We start from the raw sequence: 21072 nt of genomic DNA on the forward strand, positions 1-21072 counted from the left end.
TTCTTAGTTTTAAGGAATTAGAAAGTTAAAAAAAAAAAAAGGAATCTTAATATTCTAGATGCTTAGAAGTTTTATCACTGAAGTCTTTCATTAATACTCTTTTTACAATACTTTATTTTACAAAAATTAGCTATAACAGACCTGGTTTTTCTTTGTTTGTTTTTTAATGTTTGAACCAGGGAAACGTCCATTGGGAAAATAAAATACATGAAATCTATCACTTCAGCAAATCTCACCACAGTTTAGTAAACAAAAGTCATGTGGGCCTAATTTTCCTTTCAAAGTGATCTGTTTGGAAAGGCTGAATGAACATGGATTGGTAAAGTGAAGTGGTAATTTCACCCTGGAGGCAATGGTAGCAAATACTTGCAGTTAGCAGTGTATAAAGGTATGCTTCTCAATGTCTGCTCACCTTAGTCTAATCTGAGTGTTAATCACATACTCAAATGACTCCATATGAGAGAAAGGAACAGAATTAAAGCAGAAGTACATGCACACCCCAGGCCAAAAGAACACAGCACATGAACAAGTTTATACCCATGCGCTCTCACCATATGGTGACCGAGGATAAAAAGGAGTTGTCTCCTTCTGGGGTATTTCTTGCACTTTGCCATAAAGTTCACTAGTTGAGGCTTGGTAGAACTTCACAGAGTTGATAAGGCCACAGGTCTTAACTGCATCCAGAAGCCGTAAAGTGCCAACTCCATCAACATCTGCAGTATATTCAGCCAGGTCAAATGAAATCTGGAAACAGCAGATGAAGACAGTGCTACATTAATGTGTAGCAGCAACAAAGAAGCTGACAGTGGTAAAAACAAACACGTTTTACAATTACATTTACTTAGAGATCTTATGCTTGTAAAAAATATATGATTTCACTCATATATGGAATTTAAGAAATAAAACAGATGAACAGAGGGGGAGGGAAGCAAAATTAAGAATAAAAACGGAGAGGAAGACAAACCATAAGAGACTCTTATATACAGAGAACAACCTGAGGATTCCTGGCAGGGAGCTGGGTGGAAGAATGAGCTAAATGGGTGATACGCATTAAGAGGGCCGCTTGTTGGGATGAGCACCAGGTGTCATATATAAGAGATGAATCACTAAATTCTAATCCTGAAATCATTACTACACTATAAGTTAACTAACTTGGATTTAAATTAAAAAAAAAAAAAAGAGGGGCATCTGGGTGGCTCAGTCAGTTGAGTGTCCAACTTCGGCTCAAGTCATAATCTCATAGTTCATGAGTTTGAGCCCTGTGTCAGGGTCTGTGTTGACAGCTCAGAGGCTGGAGCCTGCTTTGAATTCTGTGCCTCCCTCTCTCTCTTTCTGCCCCTCCCCTGCTTATGGTTTCTCTCTCTCTCTCTCTCTCTCTCTCTCAAAAATAAACATTAAAAAATTGAAAAAAAATAAAGAAAATAAAAAGTAAAAACCACAGAAAAAATATTATTTTCTAATAGCAGAATAAGAGTATGAATGTCATCTATTCTAACATCAAATGACTGAAAATATCGTATGAAATTATTTATTATCCATGGTAAAGTGAAGAACTCTTTAACCACACATATTACTTCCTAATTCTAGGCTGAAGTCCCTACGGCAGTGTTTCTAAAAGTGCAAACCCTTGCTCTTCAGAATCATCTGGGGTGTTTCTAAAAATTCAGGTTGAGCCAATCTCTTAGGGGGAGAATCCTAGATAATCCACATTTATGAGTCAGTTCCAGTTGACATTTATACAGAAAAGTTTGAGAACATGTCATTTAGACACAGGTGGTTTTTAAAAGATTGTTTTATTTTTAACTAAGATACAAGAATTGCTTTTCAGTATATTACATGCATATATAATCTTTTAATTATGAGATACACTAAATACAGTTAAGTGCTAATGTATAGAATTGAATGATTTCCAAAAAGAGGGCGTCAAGGAATAATGAAATATTTTGCAGTTCCTTAAGATGGTTCTTAAAAATAGAGGCACCTGGGTGGCTCAGTCAGTTAAGCGTCTGACTTTGGCTCAGGTCATGATCTCACGGTTCGTAGGTTCGAGCCCCGCACCGGGTTCTGTGCTGACAGCTCAGATTCTTCGGATTCTTTGTCTCCCTCTCTCTCTCTGACTCTCCCCTGCTCACACTGTCTCTCTCTCTCTCTCTCTCTCAGAAATAAATACATTAAAAAAATATGGTTCTTAAAAATAAATGTGACAGATATGGGTTTATTTTCCTAAAATTATTTCTAATCTCAATAAATAAATTAACCTAATATTAAAATGTCCCAAAATAGTAAGGCTGAAAATCTTTGTCACTGGTGTATTTATAGGCCAAACAGCTGGGCAAAATGCAAAGGTGCTTCCCTGCTGCCTGGTGAATGACCTCAATCTTCACCTGCAAAAACCATTCTCTGAAGTGAGAGAGGTTACTGGCCCTCATTGCTGCCAGTCCTGAGTGTCACCTGGGCACAAGCTGGGCACAAGCTGGGCACAAGTCTTGTCCATGCACAGGGTATTTAGGAAACTTGGACGATTGCTGACCACAGACCTGACTCCAGACCACTAAATGCATGTTATCTAGACCTGTCAGTAAAACTCACACAGCAGATGTGAGATAAAATAGGATAAAAGTAGGGACGCCTGGGTGGCTCATTCGGTTAAGCACCTGCCTATGGCTCAGGCCATGATATCACAGCTCATGAGTTCGAGTCCCACATCAGGCTCTGTGCTGACAGTTCAGAACCTAGAGGTTGCTTCAGATTCTGTGTCTTCCTCTTTCTCAGGCCCTCCCGTTTGTGCTCTGTCTCTCTCTCAAAAATAAATAAGCCTTAAAAAAAGTTTTTTTAAACAGGATAAAAGTATGTTTCATCCCAAGTTTTCAGAGGCAAGAAAGCACAATTTGGGGTTACTCTTTTCAAGAAACAGTTTATTGCAATGAAATTTACATACCATAAAATTCACCCTTTTAAAGTTTATGACTCAGTGGTTTTTAGTATATTCACAGCATTGTGCATTCATCACCACCATCTAATTCCAGAATGTGTTCATCATTCCCCAAAGAAACTCTGTACCCATTAGCAATCTCTTGCCATCTTCCCATTCCACCCCCACAGCCACTAATCTACTTTCTGCATCTATGCAGTGACCTATTCTGGATATTTCATATATATGGAATCATAACACGTGGCCTTTTGTAACTGGCTTCTTTAACATATCATATTTCCATTTCTCTTGGACATATACCTAGGAGTAGGGTCATCTGCATGCAACATTTGACATTTTGAGGAACTGCCACATTATTTTCTAAAGTGGATGCACCATTTAACATTCTCAGCAGCACTAAATAAGGGTTCTAATTGTTCCACACTCTACTCAACACTTATTGTAGTCTGTCTTTTTGATTGTAGACATTCTAGAGAGTGTGAAGCTGTATATTACTGTGGTTTTTTTTTTCTTATTATAACAGACATATAATATTATCTTACTTTCAGGTGCACAGTAATAATTTATATATGTATATGTCATGAAATAACCACAAGTCTAGTTAACATCCAGCACCACACACAGTTACAACATTTTTGATGATGACTTTTAAGATCTACTCTCTTAGCAACTTGCAAATGATACAATACAGTATTATTAACTATAGTCATCATACAATACATTACCATGACTTATTCACTTTACAACTGCAAGTCTGAACAATTTGACCACCTTCATCCATTTCATCCACTCTCCACCACCCCCACTCCTTTGTTTCTGGCAATGACCAAAAATTATTCTCTGTATCTATGACTATGTTTGTTTTCTCCTTTTCTTTTTTTTTAGGTTCCACATACACATGAGATCATAAAGTAGTTACCTCTCTCTGACCTTCCTCACTTATCATAATGACTTCAAGTTTCTTGCATGTTGTCACAAATAGCAGGATGTCTTTCTTTCTTTCCTAATACAATATTCCATTGTGTATATATACACCACATCTGCTTTATCTGTTTAGCGAAAGATGGACACTTAGGTTGCTTCCATACCATTGGTACTGTTAATAATGCTACAATAAACATGAGGATGTAGCTATCTTTTCCAATTAGTGTTTTCATTTCCTTAGGAATTGCTGGATCATATGGTAGTTCTATTTTTAATTTTTGAGAAACCTCCATGATGTTTTTCACAGTGGCTACCCCAATGCATTTCTGTATTCCCACCAACAGTGCACAAGGGTACCCTTTTCTCCACATCCTCACCAATACTTGCTCTCTTGACTTTTTGATAATAGTTATTCTAACAAGTGCAATATGATATCTCATTGGTTTTGATTTGCATTTCACTGATGATTAATGATGTTGAGCACCTTTTTAAGTACTTGTTGGCTATCTGTCTTCTTTGGAAAAATATCTATCCAGATCTTCTGCACAATTTTAAATCAGATTTTTTTTTTTTTTTTGCAGTTGAGCTGTATTAAGTCTTTATATATTCTGGATATTAGCACCTTATCAGATATATGATTTGCCAATATTTTCTTCCATTTACTAGCTTGCCTTTCCATTCTATTGATGGTTTCCTTTGCTATCCAGAAGCTTTTCAGTTTAATGTAGTCCCATGTGTTTTATTTTTGCTTTAGTCACCTTTGCTTTTGGTGTGAAATCCAGAAAATCATTACCAGTACCAATGTCAAGGACCTTACCACCTATTTTTTTTTCCTAGGAGTTTTATACTTTCTGGTCTTACATTCAACTCTAATCTATTTAATTTTTGTGTTTGCTATAAGATACTGGTCCAGCTTAATTCTTTTGCACATGGCTGTCTAGTTTTCCCAATGCTATTTATTAGGAAGACTGTTTTTTCCCTATTACATATTCTTGGCTCTTTTATCATAAATTAATTACCATCTACATATAGGTTTATTTCAGGGGTCTAGGTTCCTTCCAACTGATCTACGCATCTGTTTTTATGCCAATATCATATTGTTTTGGTTTTCATAACTTTATATGACAGCTCGTAATCAAGAAGTACGATACCTTTTGAAATCAGGAAGCGTGATGATGCCTCCGGCTTTGTTCTTTCCCAAGATTTTGCTTTGGTTATTAGTATTCTTTTGTGATTCCACACAAATTTCTCACTGTGGTTTTGATTTGCATTTACCTAATGACTAATGATGTTAAGCATCTTTTCATATGCTCATTAGTCATTTGTACATCTTATTTGGAGAGATGTCTATCCAGATCTTTTGCTCATTTTTTTAAATTTATTTTTTTATTAAAAAATTTTTTTTAATGTTTTATTTATTTCTGAGAGAGAGAGAGACAGCATGAACAAGGGAGGGTCAGAGAGAGAGGGAAACACAGAATCCAAAGCAGGCTTCAGGCTCTGAGCTAGCTGTCAGCACAGAGCCTGAAGCAGGGCTCAAACCTACTAACTGTGAGATCATGACCTGAGCCAAAGGTGGACACTTAACTGACTGAGCCCCCCAGGCACCCCTCTTTTGCCCATTTTTAAGTTTGGTTATTTATCTTTTTATTACTTAGTTATAAAAGTTCTTTATATATTCTGAATAAAAATCTCTTACTGGATACATGGATTGTAATTTTCTCCCATTTTTAGAGTTCTTTTCACTTTTTTCCTGGCTTTATGGAGATTTAACTGACATGTACCATTGTGTAAATTTAAGATGTATAAACACTTTTCACTTTCTTAATGGTATCCTATGAAACACAGAAGTCCAATTTATCTAATTTTTCTTTTGTGTTTGTGCTTTGGTGTCATATCTTAGAATGCTATGCTTAACTCAAGAACATGAAGACTTACTCCTAGTTTTATTCCAAGAGTTTTATAGTTTATTTCTTATGTTTACATCTTCAGTCAGTTTTAGCTAATTTTTATGTATGTGGTGGGCTAGAGATCCAAAGTAGTTGTGTGCACATTGATGTCAAATTGTCCTAGCACTGTTTCTTGAAAAGGCTATTCTTTTTCCACTGAATGGTCTTGGTATTGGGCCATTTTGTTCTCAAAAAAAGCTGTGGCCCCATTTGGAGGGGATCCTTCATTGAGTCAACCTCAGGAGACAGGGGGAGGGGGGTCTGGGCTCTTGAGCAGACCGATCAACCACTTTTCCTGGCTGTGGTTTTCTCACAGTATAGTGCCACAACTATACATTTATAGACATTTTACAATTCAAAGTGCTTTTGTTTGAGTTTTATAACAATTCTTGGAGAAACAGAAACCAGTCCTGAAGTTTAGAGAGAATGACTTGATAAAAGTTTCCCTAAAAGTCAGTAACAGCAAATCTAGGTGTCCATTCCAGAAACGGTGCTCAGGTTCAGCCTTTGTGAGAGTAGGGCTCTGTGAGGACACCATGAAAGCCTCAGACTCTCTGACAAGAAACAGAAATGCACATATGTGAAAGTGTGCATGCATGTACATGTGTGCAGGCACACAGATTGTTGTCGTATTGTCTACAGTTTGCAAGGATTCATGAACTGTAGATGAACAAACCTTGAACTCGATGATCTTTAAGACCCTTTCTACATATCAGCCAAACAAATATTTAAATCTTTTTTATGTATAAATTAATATCCAATCACATTTGGATACTATGATGGGATCTTTTCGATGGGATCAGTCAAGTCTGAATGGCAAATATAATGTTGGGTTTTTTTCCCCTTTGTTTGGCTATTTTTTTTCCATTTATATAGATACTATGCAAACAGCTACATGAAAAGAAAAGGTGGCATATGTTGAATACACAATATTGAGCAGACATCATTCTAAACATTCTGCATACACATATTTAATCCTAAAATAGGTAATCACTAAAACTGAGACACAGAAGGCTGAAGGCAAGTGTTGAAGCCACATACTATACTTACAGGAAAGTTACATATACTATATAATTATATTTTATATTCACAGTGAAGCAAAAGTCCTTGCATATAAATGCCCCCAATCTCTGGAACACAGAATAAGGAGATTCTGCACAACTAAATGCTTTCCTTGTGCTAGAATATCCAATTTAGACAATTAATAGGTCCTCATTCAGAAGACATAAATCATGTTTAAAAGAATTAAAACAGGCTGAAGAAAGTAAATATGGCAGGGGAATGGGAGTTGTAGGGTGGGATGGTTCCATGTATGCAGGTTTTTTAGGTAAGTCTATCAAGAATTCAGCATGTGTTTAATGTTCAAAATGCTGAAGAATATGATTGGCTGATAAATCTAATTGTTCACAAGGTTTTAAAATATAGAGCAACAAATTAGCTGTCTTTATTTTTAAAAAAATCAGACTACTACTCTGTAGCTTGATAAACCTTTCATGGTTGAAAGTATGATTCTGAAATACACTGAAACATCAGGGGCCTGGAAAGCTACACACACCCCATGGGCCAAATCTGTTCTCATGCCTATTTTTGTAATAAAGTTTTATAGGAACACAGCCACATGCATTCATTTATGTGTTTTCTATGATTGGTTTTACACTAAAACAGCAGAGTTGAGTAGTTGAGACACAGAATCTACATTCTACAAAAGTGAAAATATTTACTAACTGGTCCTTCACAGAAAGAGCTCTGCACCCTGAACTAAGCTATAGTTATATTTTGCAGCCAAGACTGAATAAGTTTTAAAAATTTTATCATTATTTCTTCCATATTTTCTCAATATAAAGGGTGAATACGGAGTATACATGATAGAAATATCATGAACAGAGCTGCATTTTCAGAGGCATGGAGACTCAGTTAACAGTAGGAACTTATTTTATCTAATAAGGAGAACAAAAAAATAAGACTGATAAAACCTAAGCCTACAAAATCATCTCTACCTTCCCCTTCTAGAAATTTTTTCTTCACGTGGCTTCTGGAACCCTACATTCTTCTAATTCTCTTCTACTTCACTGGCACAGCTTCCCAGGCTCTTGTGCTGTCCCACCATCTCCACTCCGGCCTTGTGACTCCTTCCCACCCAACTTGAGGTATCTCACTCGGTCTGGGTCTCACATAAGCATTACTCTGCCTAGAAACCCAAGGGTCCATCTCCAGGCCTGCCTGGCCCTGAGCAGCAGCGCCCCCCCTCCCCATTCTCCCCATCTACTTGACAAGCTTCATATCATCTCACATTGGACTGGCTCAAAACAGAATTCTGGATGTTGACACCAAAGTTCTTCCCTTGGCCTCTCTTTTGCAGATGATACCCATTTACCTAATGCTCAAAACAAAACCGAGGCTTTATGCCTGCCCTTCCCATCCTTCGGAGCTCACAGAAGTCACACTCTCCTCACTGCTATCTGCAGGATCCTTATTTATGAAAGCTGCCATCACTTTCCATCAGGACTATGACTATAGCAGCATCCTAGCAGCTACTAGTTCAACCATAGTCCTCTTCCCACCTGGCCCCCAGGTGCTTCTCCTTCTCATTGCCTACTCTGCCTTCTTTCACTAATGAACCTACCTCTCTGGCCGTTCTGCTGTCCCCAGATTAGTGCCAAATCCTACCTAGAGCCTTTACACTTGTGTCCCCTCTATGTGCATGTGCTTTTCTTCACCATCTCTCTTTTTTCTTCCCTTATCTCTGTTCAAATGTCACCCCTCAGAAAGGGTATCTTTGCCTTCCTCTCTATCTAAAATACCCAGTGCTTTGTCATCTCTATATTTACCCAGGCCCTCCACGCTGCTTCATTTCTTCTTCATTTTAATATATTATCTGTTTACTTATTTATTATCTGTTTCCTTCATCAAAATGTAAGCTCCTTGAGGGCAAGGATTTTATCTTGTTTTCTACTGTATCCCTCATGCCTGAAATATTGCTTGGCATGGTATTTGTGGAATGTAGACAGCATATAAACTAATGAGGAATTTAAATGTCAAATATAGAAATAACAAAATAAAATACAAACAACAACAACCAAAAACTAGTAAAATACAGTCTACCAGAATGATAAAAAGGTTGTAACTTCACAGTACTGAAATAGATAAAAATTTTAAAGAACAAAATGGACAAAATTCTATATAAATTTCAAAGCCTTAGTATAACAATTATTAAACAAAGGTTTAATGATTAGATACTACACTATATAAAGAGAGAGAATTCAGAGTAAAGGAGAACCATCTTAGACTGTAATTAATGAATTGTGTGTAGGAGAAATAGGTTATTGAAATGTCCAAAGACCTTGTATTGGGATATGCTTTCCATCCCATCCTCTCACTGCAAACTTCTCTCCAGAGTACCCAGCACATTTTACTCTAAGTGCTCATGTCTCCATTTGTTTAGCCAGCCTGTAAGAACTCTGAGGACAGTAGGTTATTGGTATTTTCCCTCATGCTTCCTACCAGTTGGAAGAGTTCCTGTCACATAGAAGTTGCTCCAGAAACATCACTTGAATGAATACGGTGGCACTACGTCTGAAGTTTGGGCATGTAATTCCTCAATGACTTTATTTTACAATTAATAACAGAGTGAACTTTACATATGAAATATATGAAATTTTAAAAACCTCAATAATTGAGCCAAAGTTTCCTGAATAAAAATGTTGCCTCAGAGAAAAGACTGGTGTGGCAAAAGAACTATATGTGGGAAAAGATAACCAGAGACCAGAACACTTCCTCTAACATTTGCTTTTAGAGACATAGGAGGCTCAAAATACCAGTAGGCTGGAAATGCCTAAGACCACACAAGCAGCTGCACTGTTTTACTGCTCCTCAAGACTTTGAATCTACAAGTGAGAGTTATTAGCCAATGAGAACAACAATAAAACATTACTTTCCATCGTGAATCAGCCTTTCTCAGTTAGCAGAAATCCAGGAAAGCGGCATTTACTTAGCAGCTGGGACTAGAAGCAAATCTGTTTTAACAGAGTGAAGTAAATATGGGTCCTGAAGAATTGTATGTTGGTGGGCAGGAAGAGCTTCCTTGAGGGGATCTAGAGGGGTACACTCTGTTTTAGAAGTACCTTCCTTAAGTAGAAGGGCAACATATCCTGACTACAGGAAAAACAAAGGTGAAAAGAAACAAACCCCGGTCTGCCTCACTTGCCTTATGGGTACAGATCAGAAAAACATGTGGGGACACCTGAGTGACTCAGTCAGTTGAGTGACTATTGATTTTGGCTCAGGTCATGATTCCAAGGTTGTGGGACTGAGCCCTGTGTTAGGATCTGTGCTGGGTATGGAACCTGATTGAGAAAATTCTCTCTCTATTTCTCTCTTGCTCTCTCCCATATCCTCTGCCCCTCTTACCTACTTGCACTCTCTTTCTTTCTCTCTCAAGGAAAAAGAAAAAAAAAAAAGGAAAAGAAAAAGAAAGAGGTGTCAAGGAGGTTAGAAAATGAATGCAACAGGGACCAAGAGAGGCATGGTTGAAATGTGTGTACCAAGGTGGGGATACAGACTTAAAGGAGCAGAGATGACAAGACAAATCAAAGAAGAGCTCAGGGAAGAGATGACCTACATAAGTAAGTATAGATGAAGGAGGATGAAGCAATCTAATGGATGGGCCAACACAAGCAAAAGGAGGGAAAAATACACTGGCCATGTTTGAGAAACAAGAAGCCCCTTCAGTTTAGATGAAGAAAGGACAAGAAACAGAAGGAACTAATTTTGTAAACACCAGTAGAGGCCATTCTGGGAGAGGCCTTGTATGCCAAATTATAGTTTGTTTAGCAGGTACTAATGAAGGAACAATGGTTCTAGAACAGAAGAACATCATTTCAACGAGGGCTTCTTGCTGTGCACTACAGTCTGAGTCTCAGCTCTTTTTGCCCCCAGTCCAGCCAAGGCCTAGATCAGAAACATTTATTCCTCATATTTATAAATCTGATTCTTTATGATTTTTCCTTATTCACTGTACTTGTATTTTTGTATTTCTGTATTTTGTTCAAAATAAGTACAAATTGGAACACCAAATAATCATAAGGTATTATTTCATTGAAGTGATAAACTCTTGCCAGGCTGAACAAATGTGACATCTTTGTTTACCTTCATATGTTCAAAATACATTAATATGTATTTTCCATTAAATTTTAGAAGTCCTCAAAGTAGACTAAGGACTCTCATAGGGAATCAGAAGTTTCATTATATAGAACAAGGTAACAGTTCCCGGAAGCACCATGTTTGAAAAAAGCTCTTGATAGAGTCACGGCCGCCCACACTGCTTTTGTCTGTGTCTACTCCTCAGACTGTAGGAACCATGCTTTTCCATCTTGCATCCCTATTGCTTACTAACCAAGTTGGGTATGAAAAGATTTGTTAAATGAATGAATGACGAACATAAACTTTTTTTCACAAGTTAACATTTTTACCATAAAGGCAAATTGAAACTTTTACTAATCAGAGTAGGAAAGATATACAGTATTCTTCTCATAGTTTTCTGACATTTTTGCCTTCTTGAAGAGCACAATTCCTTCTGTGGAGGGTCGACCACACTGCAATTCCTTACACAATCTTCCCATTTACTAACATCAAAAGGAAGCTCAGCTGTCCCAGGACATTCTTTCAGTTTGAAAATCTTCATTTCTGATACGGGTTTTTGTCTCCCACTTCAGCAATAACACCTTGATCACATTCTTTGGCCCCATTCTTTAAAACTTTATTGATTTCTCATTTAAGATACACCACAAGTTGAGAAAACAATTAAACTAAGTCTCTTGGTTTTGTTGAAAATCTTTTTTTTTTTTTAATTTTTAAAAAATGTTTTATTTATTTCTGAGAGAGAGAGAGAGAGAGAGAGAGACAGTCAGACAGACAACATGAGCAGGGGAGGGTCAGAGAAACAGGGAGATACAGAATCTGAAGCAGGCTCCAGGCTCTGAGCTAGCTGTCAGCACAGAGCTCGACATGGGGCTTGAACCCATGAACTGTGAGTTCCTGACCTGAGCTGAAGTCGGATGCTTAACCGACTGAGCCATCCAGGCGGCCTGGTATTGTAGAAAATGTTAATTTAAAAATATTTTGTGACTTCAATGATCAAAAATCAGCTATATCAGACATACTTTTCTTTTCTAGTTTACAGAGTTTGTATTAGCTGGTGATAAACCTGTCATGATTTTTATATGAAAAAGTAGCCCCAGAAGTAATTGCCCAATTTTTAAAGAACAAAAGTTGCAAAGATTCTCTACACATAAGCAGAAATAACAAGCAAGCTTACTAAATGAAATTAATTACATTGGAATACTTAACCAAGGTCCACAAGGTCCACGGACAGAATTCAAGGAGGCATGTAGGTTTGGGAAGAAAAATAAATACCTTCATTTTTAGTAAATTCTATCTGAAATTTAAAATCTTTTTCAATTTTGAATATAAGCAAAAACCCTCAGTAGTAACAGCACCACATGTGACTTTTTCACCAATGGTTATTCAAGACATTTTTATACCACAGCATAGTTGCTAAAAAGGTCTTAAAGAATCACTTGTGCCCATCATTGTTTTGAAGTCACAGTGGTGACTTCAGGTCTTGTCATATAATGTATCACATCACATTATTACATTACATTACAAGCCTGGCTTTTAATAATTACAATATTAACATACAAATATAATTAGTTTCTTTTGTAACCCTAACAATTTTGCTTTATACTTTTCAAAACAATTACTCTGAGAATATATATTGGCTTCACCAGACTACTTGAAGGAGTCATGGCATAGGAAAGAATGGCTGCTGAATACTGAGTGGTAGTGACAGAATATCAGTATTTTAGAATGTGGTTAAAGAAGAAAAGCTCCTCTAAGAAAGGTCCTACCTTAGGGCACAATACAAACTTAATAAATTTAAGAAGACTGAAGTCATAACAAACACCTTTCTGACCACAAAGGAATGAAACTAAAATTAATTACATGAAGAAAATTGGAAAATTCACAAAAATGTGGCAAATCAACAACATGCTACTGAATAACCAATGTGTAAAAGGAGAAATCAAAAGAAAGAAACAAACAAAATACACAGAAAGAAACAAAAATAGAAATGTAACATAACAAAATTTATGGGATGCAGGAAAAGCAGTTCTAAAAGGTAAGTTCATAGTGATAAATTCCTATCTGAAGAAATATGAAAGGTTTCAATAAGCAACCTATCTTTAGGCCTCAAGGAACTAGAAAAAGAAGAACAAACAAAAAAACAAGTTAATAGAAGAAAGGAAATAACAAAGATTAGAGCAGAAATAAATGAAATAGAGACTAAAATAACAAGAAGACAATACTAAAGATCAATGCAACTAAGGGCTGGTTCTTTGTTAAAGATAAATTGACAAAACTTTAGCTTGACTCACCAAGAAAAAGAAAGAGAGTGCTCAAATAAAATCAGAAATGAACGGGATGTTATAATTGAAACCTACAGAAATGAAAAAGAATCATGAGACTACTATGACCAATTAAACCCCAACAAACTAGATAACTTAGAAGAAATGAATAAATTCCTATAAATGTACAACCCATCAGACTAAATCATGATGAAACAGAAAATCTGAATAGACCAATTATAAAAAGGAGATTGAGTCAGTAATCAAAGACCTCCTAAAACGCACAAGTCCAATACCAGATGGCTTCACTGGTTATTTCTGCCAAACATTCAAAGAATACCAATACCTCTCATACACTTCCATAGAACAGAAGCAGAGAAAACTTTTTCAAATACATTTTATATACCAGCATTATCTTGATACCAAAACCAGACAATGACACCACCAAAATAAATAAAATAAAGGATAATATCCCTGTTGAACACTAATGTAAAAATTCTCAACAAAATATTGGCAAATTAAATTAGCAAACTGAATGTTAATGATCATTAAAAAAATCATATACCATAAACAAGTGGGATTTATTCTGAAGATGCCAAAATTGTTTGATGCCTGCATATCAGTCAATGTGACACATCAAGCTAACAAAACTCAGGAAAAAAAATGTATGATCATCTCAAAAGATGAAGAAAAAGCAACTGACCAAATTCAATACCCATTTATGATAAACACTCAACAAAGCAGGTAAAGAGGAAACATACTTCAAAATAATAAAGGGCATATATGACAAGCCACAGCTAATCATACTCAATGATGACAGACTGAAACTGTTTCCTCTAATATCAGGAATAACACAAGGATGTCCATTCTCCCCACTTTTATAAAACATAGTATTGGAAGTCCTAGCCAGAGCATTTAGGCAAGGAAAATAAACAAAAATCATCCAAATTGGAAAGGAAAAAGTAAAACTATCGTTATTTGCAGATTCTTAAGACTCCATCAAACAGCTGTTAGAACTAATAAACAATTTAGTAACAATGGAGAATACAAAATCAATACACAAAAATCTATTGTTTATACTAATGACAAACTATCAGAAAGAGTAATTAAGAAAATACCATTTACAATTGCATCAAAAAGATGAAAAAATCTAAAAATAAATTCAACAAAGGAAGTAAAGGACCTATATACTGAAAACTATAAGGCATTGATGAACGAAACTGAAGAAGACACAAATGGAAAGATTACCCCGGTCATGGACTTAAAGAACTAATATTGTTAAAATGTCCATGCTACCAAAACAATATAAAGATCTAATGTAATCCCTATGAAAGTTACATTGGCATTTTTCACAGAACTAAAACAAAGAATCCTAAAATCTGTATGGGACCACAAAAGCAATAATGAGAAAGAACAAAACTGGAGGCATTATGCTTCCTGATTTCAAGCTATATTACAAAGCTATAGTAATCAGAACAGTATGGTATTGGCATAAAAACAGACACAGTTCACTGAAACAAAATAGAGACCCCTGAAATAAATCAATACACATATGGTAGATAAACTTGTGATAAAGGATTCAAGAATACACAATGGGGAATGGACAGTCTCCCCAATAAATGGTATTGGGGAAAATGGACAGCCATATGCAAAAGAATTAAAATGGACCGCTATCTTAGACCAAACACAAAAGTTAACTCAAAATGGATTAAAGATTTAAACATAGTCTTGAAGCCATAAATTCAAAGAAGAAAACACAGGTAGGGGCGCCTGGGTGGCTCAGTCGGTTAAGCGCCCAACTTTGGCTCAGGTCATGATCTCACGGTTCATGGGTTGAAACCTTATATCAGGCTCTGTGCTGACAGCTCAGAGCCTGGAGCCTGCTTCAGATTCTGTGTCTCCCTCTCTGTCTGCCCCTCCCCTGCTCATGCTCTGTCTCTCTCTGTCTCTAAAAAATAAATAAATATTAAAAACAAACTTTAAATAAAAACCAAATCACAAGTGTTAAGGTCCTTGACATTGGTGTTGGTGATGATTTTTTGGACTTCACACCAAAAATAAAAACAACAAATGCAAAAATAAAACAAACGAGGCTACATTAAACTGAAAAGCTTCTGCACAGCAAAGGAAACCATCAACAAAATGGAAAGGCAACCTAGTGAATGGGAGAAAATATCTGCAAATCATATATCTGATAAGGGACTGATACCCAAAATATATGAAGAATTCACAGAACTCAATAGCAAAAAAAAAAAAAAAAAAAAAAAAAAANTCATATATCTGATAAGGGACTGATACCCAAAATATAAAAAAAAAAAAAAAAAAAAAAAAAAAAAAAAAAAAAAAAAAAAAAAAAAAAAAAAAAAAAAAAAAAAAAATCTGATTTAAAAATGTGCAGAAGATGTGAATAGACATTCCTCCAAAGAAGACATACAGATTGCCAACAGTTACATGAAAAGGTGCTCAACATCATGAATCATCAGGGAAATGCAAATCAAAACCATAATGAGGTATTACCTCACACCTGTTAGAATAGCGATTATCAAAAAGTCAAGAGAGAATAAGTGTTGGTTACGATATGGAGAAAAGGGGACCCTTGTGCACTATTGGTATAAATACAGAAATGCATTGGTGCAGCCACTAATGGAAAACAGCATGCAGGTTCCTCAAAAAAAAAAAAAAAAAAAAAAAAAAAAAAAAAAAAAAAAAAAAAAAAAAAAAAAAAAAAAAAAAAAAAAAAAAAAAAAAAAAAAAAAAGAATGAGGTGTCTAGGTGCCTCAGTCTGTTGGGCATCTGACTTTAGCTCAGGTTATGATCTCATGGTTCATGGATTCAAGCCCACATGAGGCTAAGTGCATATCAATGACTGGATAGAAATCATGGTATACACACACACACAATGGATTATTCAGCCATAAAAAAGAATGTAATCTTGCCATTTGTGAAAACATGGATGGACCTCAAGGGTATTATGCTAAGTGGAGTTAGACAGAGAAAGAAGAATATAGTATGATCACTTATATGTGGAATCTAAAACAACAACAACCAAGCTCTCAGATAACAGAAAACAGATTGGTGGCTGTAAGAGGACAGGGCAGAGGGTTGGGAGGCTGGGGAGAGTTATAGGGGGTATGAGGGGTGGGAGAAATGCATGAAACTAGTTTGGGATTTTTTGTTGTTGTTATTGTTAACTAAATTGAATTTAAAAAGGAGAAGAGAAAAATCCCCTAAATCTCTCTCAGACCCATACCCAGCCTATTAACAAGCTCTAATAAGCCATTCTGGATTCTGGATATATATAACATAAAGCATTACTGTTACATCCTTTTATTCTATGGTCTGAAATACTGAATACACTCTTGACCTCAATGACTAAGTATCAAAACTATGTAAGTATACTAGAGCTGTACATGCAAATCAAAATGAATAATCAAATTAGCATTGATTTTATATTTTATAACTATTTTATATTTTACATATATTTTATAACTTTAATATTCTGAATTATTTTATATTTTATATAAAATATTTTATATTTTTATAACTATTATTTTTTAATTTTTATAAATTTAATATTCTGAATTATTTGATCATACATAAACAAAACCATCTAGCATTCCCCAATCTCTCTGTTGGCACAGGAGTGAGTTGAGGTATTATTTAAATAGAGGTACTTAACCAAGAGCCTTAAAATATTAGACCAAGGATTAAATATACTTGTTGAAGATAATCCAGAGACAGCTAGTGTCTTTAACATTTGCTGTCAGTTACTGCTCAGATTTCAGTAACTTGGAGTGTTCTCTACACAGACAAAATGATGAAAAGTTACTTCAGCTGTGGTATAAGGGGGATGAAACACAGCTAACATCTCATAGTCTTCATTCTTATTATAATAAATATTACTACCTCCACTTTGTGACTACTATAATTATACTTGGAATTGATCTACTATCAACATTAAAGTAGGAACAAAGCACCTTGCATCTAAATAGTTAGTCACTCTTTAATCTATAGATCATCTTAACAAAAAAAACTGAGAATTTGCTGAAATGGTTGAATGAGTCTGGGAAACTAGAACATGGACTTAGGTGGAAATAATGGAGGTCTCAGTAACTACACAGGAAGAGTTCATTAAGATAGGAATTACCGCTAAAGCTTCTAGGACAAATAACTAGTTAAGGGAAGTTTGAACCTCACTGGCATCTAACTTTTGCAAGTATTTGTAAGTTACAATACAAGAGAGACCAAAGCAAAATGTTATTTGGGTAATAAACTGTTTTCTGTCCTCCCTTGCCTCTGTTTCTCTTGTCTAGTCTCTCTCCCACAAATAGCATATACAATACCAGTTGTAGAAGGAATTAAAGGAAAAAAAATACCTAAGCCCTGGAAGAAATGAACAAAGCCTCATTTAAATCAGTGAACTCCTCACAAGAGATCTAGAGGTTTTAGTGAAAATATTTTATTAAAATTCTTGTAAAAAAGAACTAGGAATTCAAAACAAACAAGAACTGTGTGGCAAACAGGCAAGCAAAACAAATCAGGAAGCAAGGGGAAAAGATGCACGTGTGAAAACTAGAATAAAATTAAAATAACGCTTAAGAAAGAAGAAGGTGAGGCTCAAAGACAAGTCAAAAGAGGTGCAAGCAGATTCAGAAGGCTGCTGGGAGATGTAAATCTGGAGGGAATGCAGGGGCCCAAGGAAGAGACAGCTGAGGAAATTTGCTCTCCATTTCTGTGGGAGATGCTGGGTAGGTTCTGCTATTTGAAGCAGGTAGGAAGGAACTGTTCTAGAACTAAAAAGCAGACAAATCACTGAGATTGATGGGCATTCAAGAAGCCCTGAGAGATCTTATAAAACTATATGCACTATGATGAAAATGCCAATAGATTCCTAATATTTTTTAACTCTATAAAAAGGTAACTTTATGGTCACACTGGAGGGGAACTCAGATCATCAGGTTGTCAAATGTTGTTTTTATAGTGAAAAATCTAGCAAAATGTATGTAATGTGCAGAATCAATGAATAGTTAAAGACATGTCATGGCAGAAAATAAAAGTAGTTTTGTGAGAATAGATACTGCCTCATTACTTTTGCAAAATTCTTTAAGAGATAAATAAGCACATGGGCAAGAAAGAGTATGGGGAGAATCTGTGGATACAATTCACCTAGATTGTCAAAGGCCTTGACAAGTACCATAACAAAGTGCATTCAACAGAGAAATCACAAAAACTGCCGCTGGGAGAATATCCCACTCTTAGGCACTAATAGTGGGCTTGCTCCATGCCCACTACCTCCCACCCCCAATCAGGAGCTTCTAGACAGAACACTAAAGGAATAAGAACATAAAGACAGAAAGAGCAAAATACAAAATGTAGACCCTTGCCAGTGACTAGCTTATGGACTGTCCTGATTTAATGTTTTGAAACAATCTGGAAAAGGAGGTATACTATAAAAGGCTCCAAAGCTTCTACTGTTTTTCCAGAAAAGTGTAAAGTCACACTAGATATAGTAAACTGCAAGATCTCATAGAGCTGCCTAAAGGAGTTGAAAAATGGCAGGACACATTAATTTGGACCACATGAAGATAATACATTTAATACAGGAAGGAAAAAAAGAATGATTGGACCCACATCCTCAGAGTTCTAAATATTCCTGAAGACAGGAGGCGTTGGTTTGACACTAAATGGCTAATCAAGTATGGAGTCACACTAAAAAGAGCAGAGCCAACAGAGCAGAATGCAGTGTCCTTTGTAGAATACTGTGCTTCCTGCACTCCTGGGAGACCATGGAGTCCTGGTGATTGTATTTTAAGAGAGTCATCTGGAACTCAAAGAATATCCAGAGTACTAACAAAATTTTCAAGGAAACAGAGCAGCTATCGAATTCAGAGAGGGTTAAAAAAAAGTTAGACTTCTTTGGTTTGTGAACTCTAAGCCAGGAAGTGGGTACAATGACTAAGGCTTTGTAAAATAATAAAGGATATGAATAGAAAGACCATAAACCAGCTCATTAGGAGTTCAGATGACTTGAATGAGGCACACCCTTCACTTAAGTCTGATTAAGCACTAAATTAACAAAATAGAAGTCTGTCTTCAACTGAGTGATATCTAAAGAACAATTTGCTTAATCTGCTCTATATGGAGGAAGTCATACTATTGAGAAGCATATCATGCATAAAAGAAACCATGAATTTTAGAGGCAAAGTTAATTACAGTGCCTCTTATCTTGTTCTCCTCTATGTGCCTAGTTTAGTGCCTGGCATATGATAGGCCTTCAGAGGGTTTCTTGAGGGAATGAATATATAAGAGCAGAGTATTTCCATATCACCAAATATGGCAGAGATTTTTCTGAGAAACGACAGAGATTGATTTCAAAGTTGCTCCTTCCTCTATAGATGCTTTTTCTATATTCATGTGTTAGTTCTAATGAAGAATCATTTCCACAACAACAAAATGATGTTAAAAACCTGATGTAAACATGAGATTAAGGCAAGTCAGTAGCATATATTAAAGTATTCTCTGGGAGGAAAAGATTATTAATAAAAGTATTACCATTATTAATGTTCTTAGTATTTGCTTAGTGGTATTAAACATTCTTTTTGAAGCAGTATCTTTCTATAACAAAAAGGCACAGAAGAAGGTGTTAGCCTTATACTTTTAAAATAAGAAAAAAATAAATGCCATGTTTTTGGGTTTTTTCCACATTCAAATTGCTGGGCCATATAAATTTAGATTTTGCAGGAAAACAAAGGTCACACTGAACAGAATACATGTCTTATTTTCTTTTGAAAACTGTCCATGATGATACTTGCTGCAGTGTGAGCTGATGTCTGCTTTCTTGAGATCTGAAAACTGATGCGAGAAAAGCAGGGATACTGAGGATAAGATAGAATGAAGGGAATAGAAGAGAATGATAGCTGCACATATATCTAAACATTTTAGACAAACAGAGTAAATAGAAACAAAAGGAAACTTACCACAAAGAGGAGAAAAAAATCATTATTCAAGTTGCAATTTAGCAAAAACACCACCACCACCACCACCACCACCAAAACACCCAAAGAAATAGAACTCATAAGTTCTTAGAGGCAGAAAAAATACTAATTTGTGATGACAGTAATTCCCTTGTGTATGTATGAATGGTAAAAGAGAAACCAGAAGAAAATGACACAAGAAGTAAGTGGTGACAATTAATTAAAATGCTGGGACTCTAGTCCTTATTTTGTCAAAAATCAAATCAACCTCTTTTTTTTTTTTTAAATGTTTTATTTATTTCTGAGAGAGAGGCAGCATGAGAAGGGGAGGGTCAGAGAGAGAGGGAGACACAGAATCTGAAACAGGCTCTGAGCTAGCTATCAGCACAGAGCCTGACGTGGGGCCCGAACCCACAAACTGTGAGATCATGACCTGAGCCGAAGTCGGACACTTAACCAACTGAGCCACTCAGGCGCCCCCAAATCAACCTCTTTGAGCCTCAGGTTCTTTCTCCAAAATAAAGTCCTTTCTAACTCTTTCACTTTCATCTAATTCAGGATACCAACATACATCCAGCAAACATCCATTTGACTGATATGAAGATCAGAAGAAGAGAAACAAATGTTCAATCTTCTATTCTAAATAGTCAGTGGGTAATACAACCAGGAGACAATGCTCGCCCTGAAGCTGAAGGCTATCCAGGCATCACTGGATATACTGTCCAATATGCTGCAGTTGTTCCCGGTCACCCTAATGTCCTCCATCCCACTTAATAGCCTGGGTAGGCAATATTCTCCAAACAGATGTCCTAACCTCTGATCTGGCCTTTAGAAAATCCATCTTTCATGCTACTTGGAATTATACTTCTAAAATATAAAATCGTATCAGATTA

General features: G+C 36.0%; 1 protein-coding gene across 1 annotated transcript in view; it reads right to left on the minus strand.

Moving 5' to 3' along the window:
* The window catches only part of GMDS (GDP-mannose 4,6-dehydratase), a 633580-nt gene that overhangs the window by 349032 nt on the left and 263476 nt on the right, over positions 1-21072 (minus strand). The window contains exon 5 of the mRNA XM_039246524.1: positions 552-744. Coding sequence (XP_039102455.1) covers positions 552-744 — 193 coding nt within the window. The remainder of the gene's footprint in view (positions 1-551; positions 745-21072) is intronic.

This window comes from Hyaena hyaena, unplaced genomic scaffold, assembly GCF_003009895.1.
Source record: "Hyaena hyaena isolate Hyena2069 unplaced genomic scaffold, ASM300989v1 scaffold_282, whole genome shotgun sequence".
Classification (NCBI taxonomy): Eukaryota; Metazoa; Chordata; class Mammalia; order Carnivora; family Hyaenidae; genus Hyaena; species Hyaena hyaena.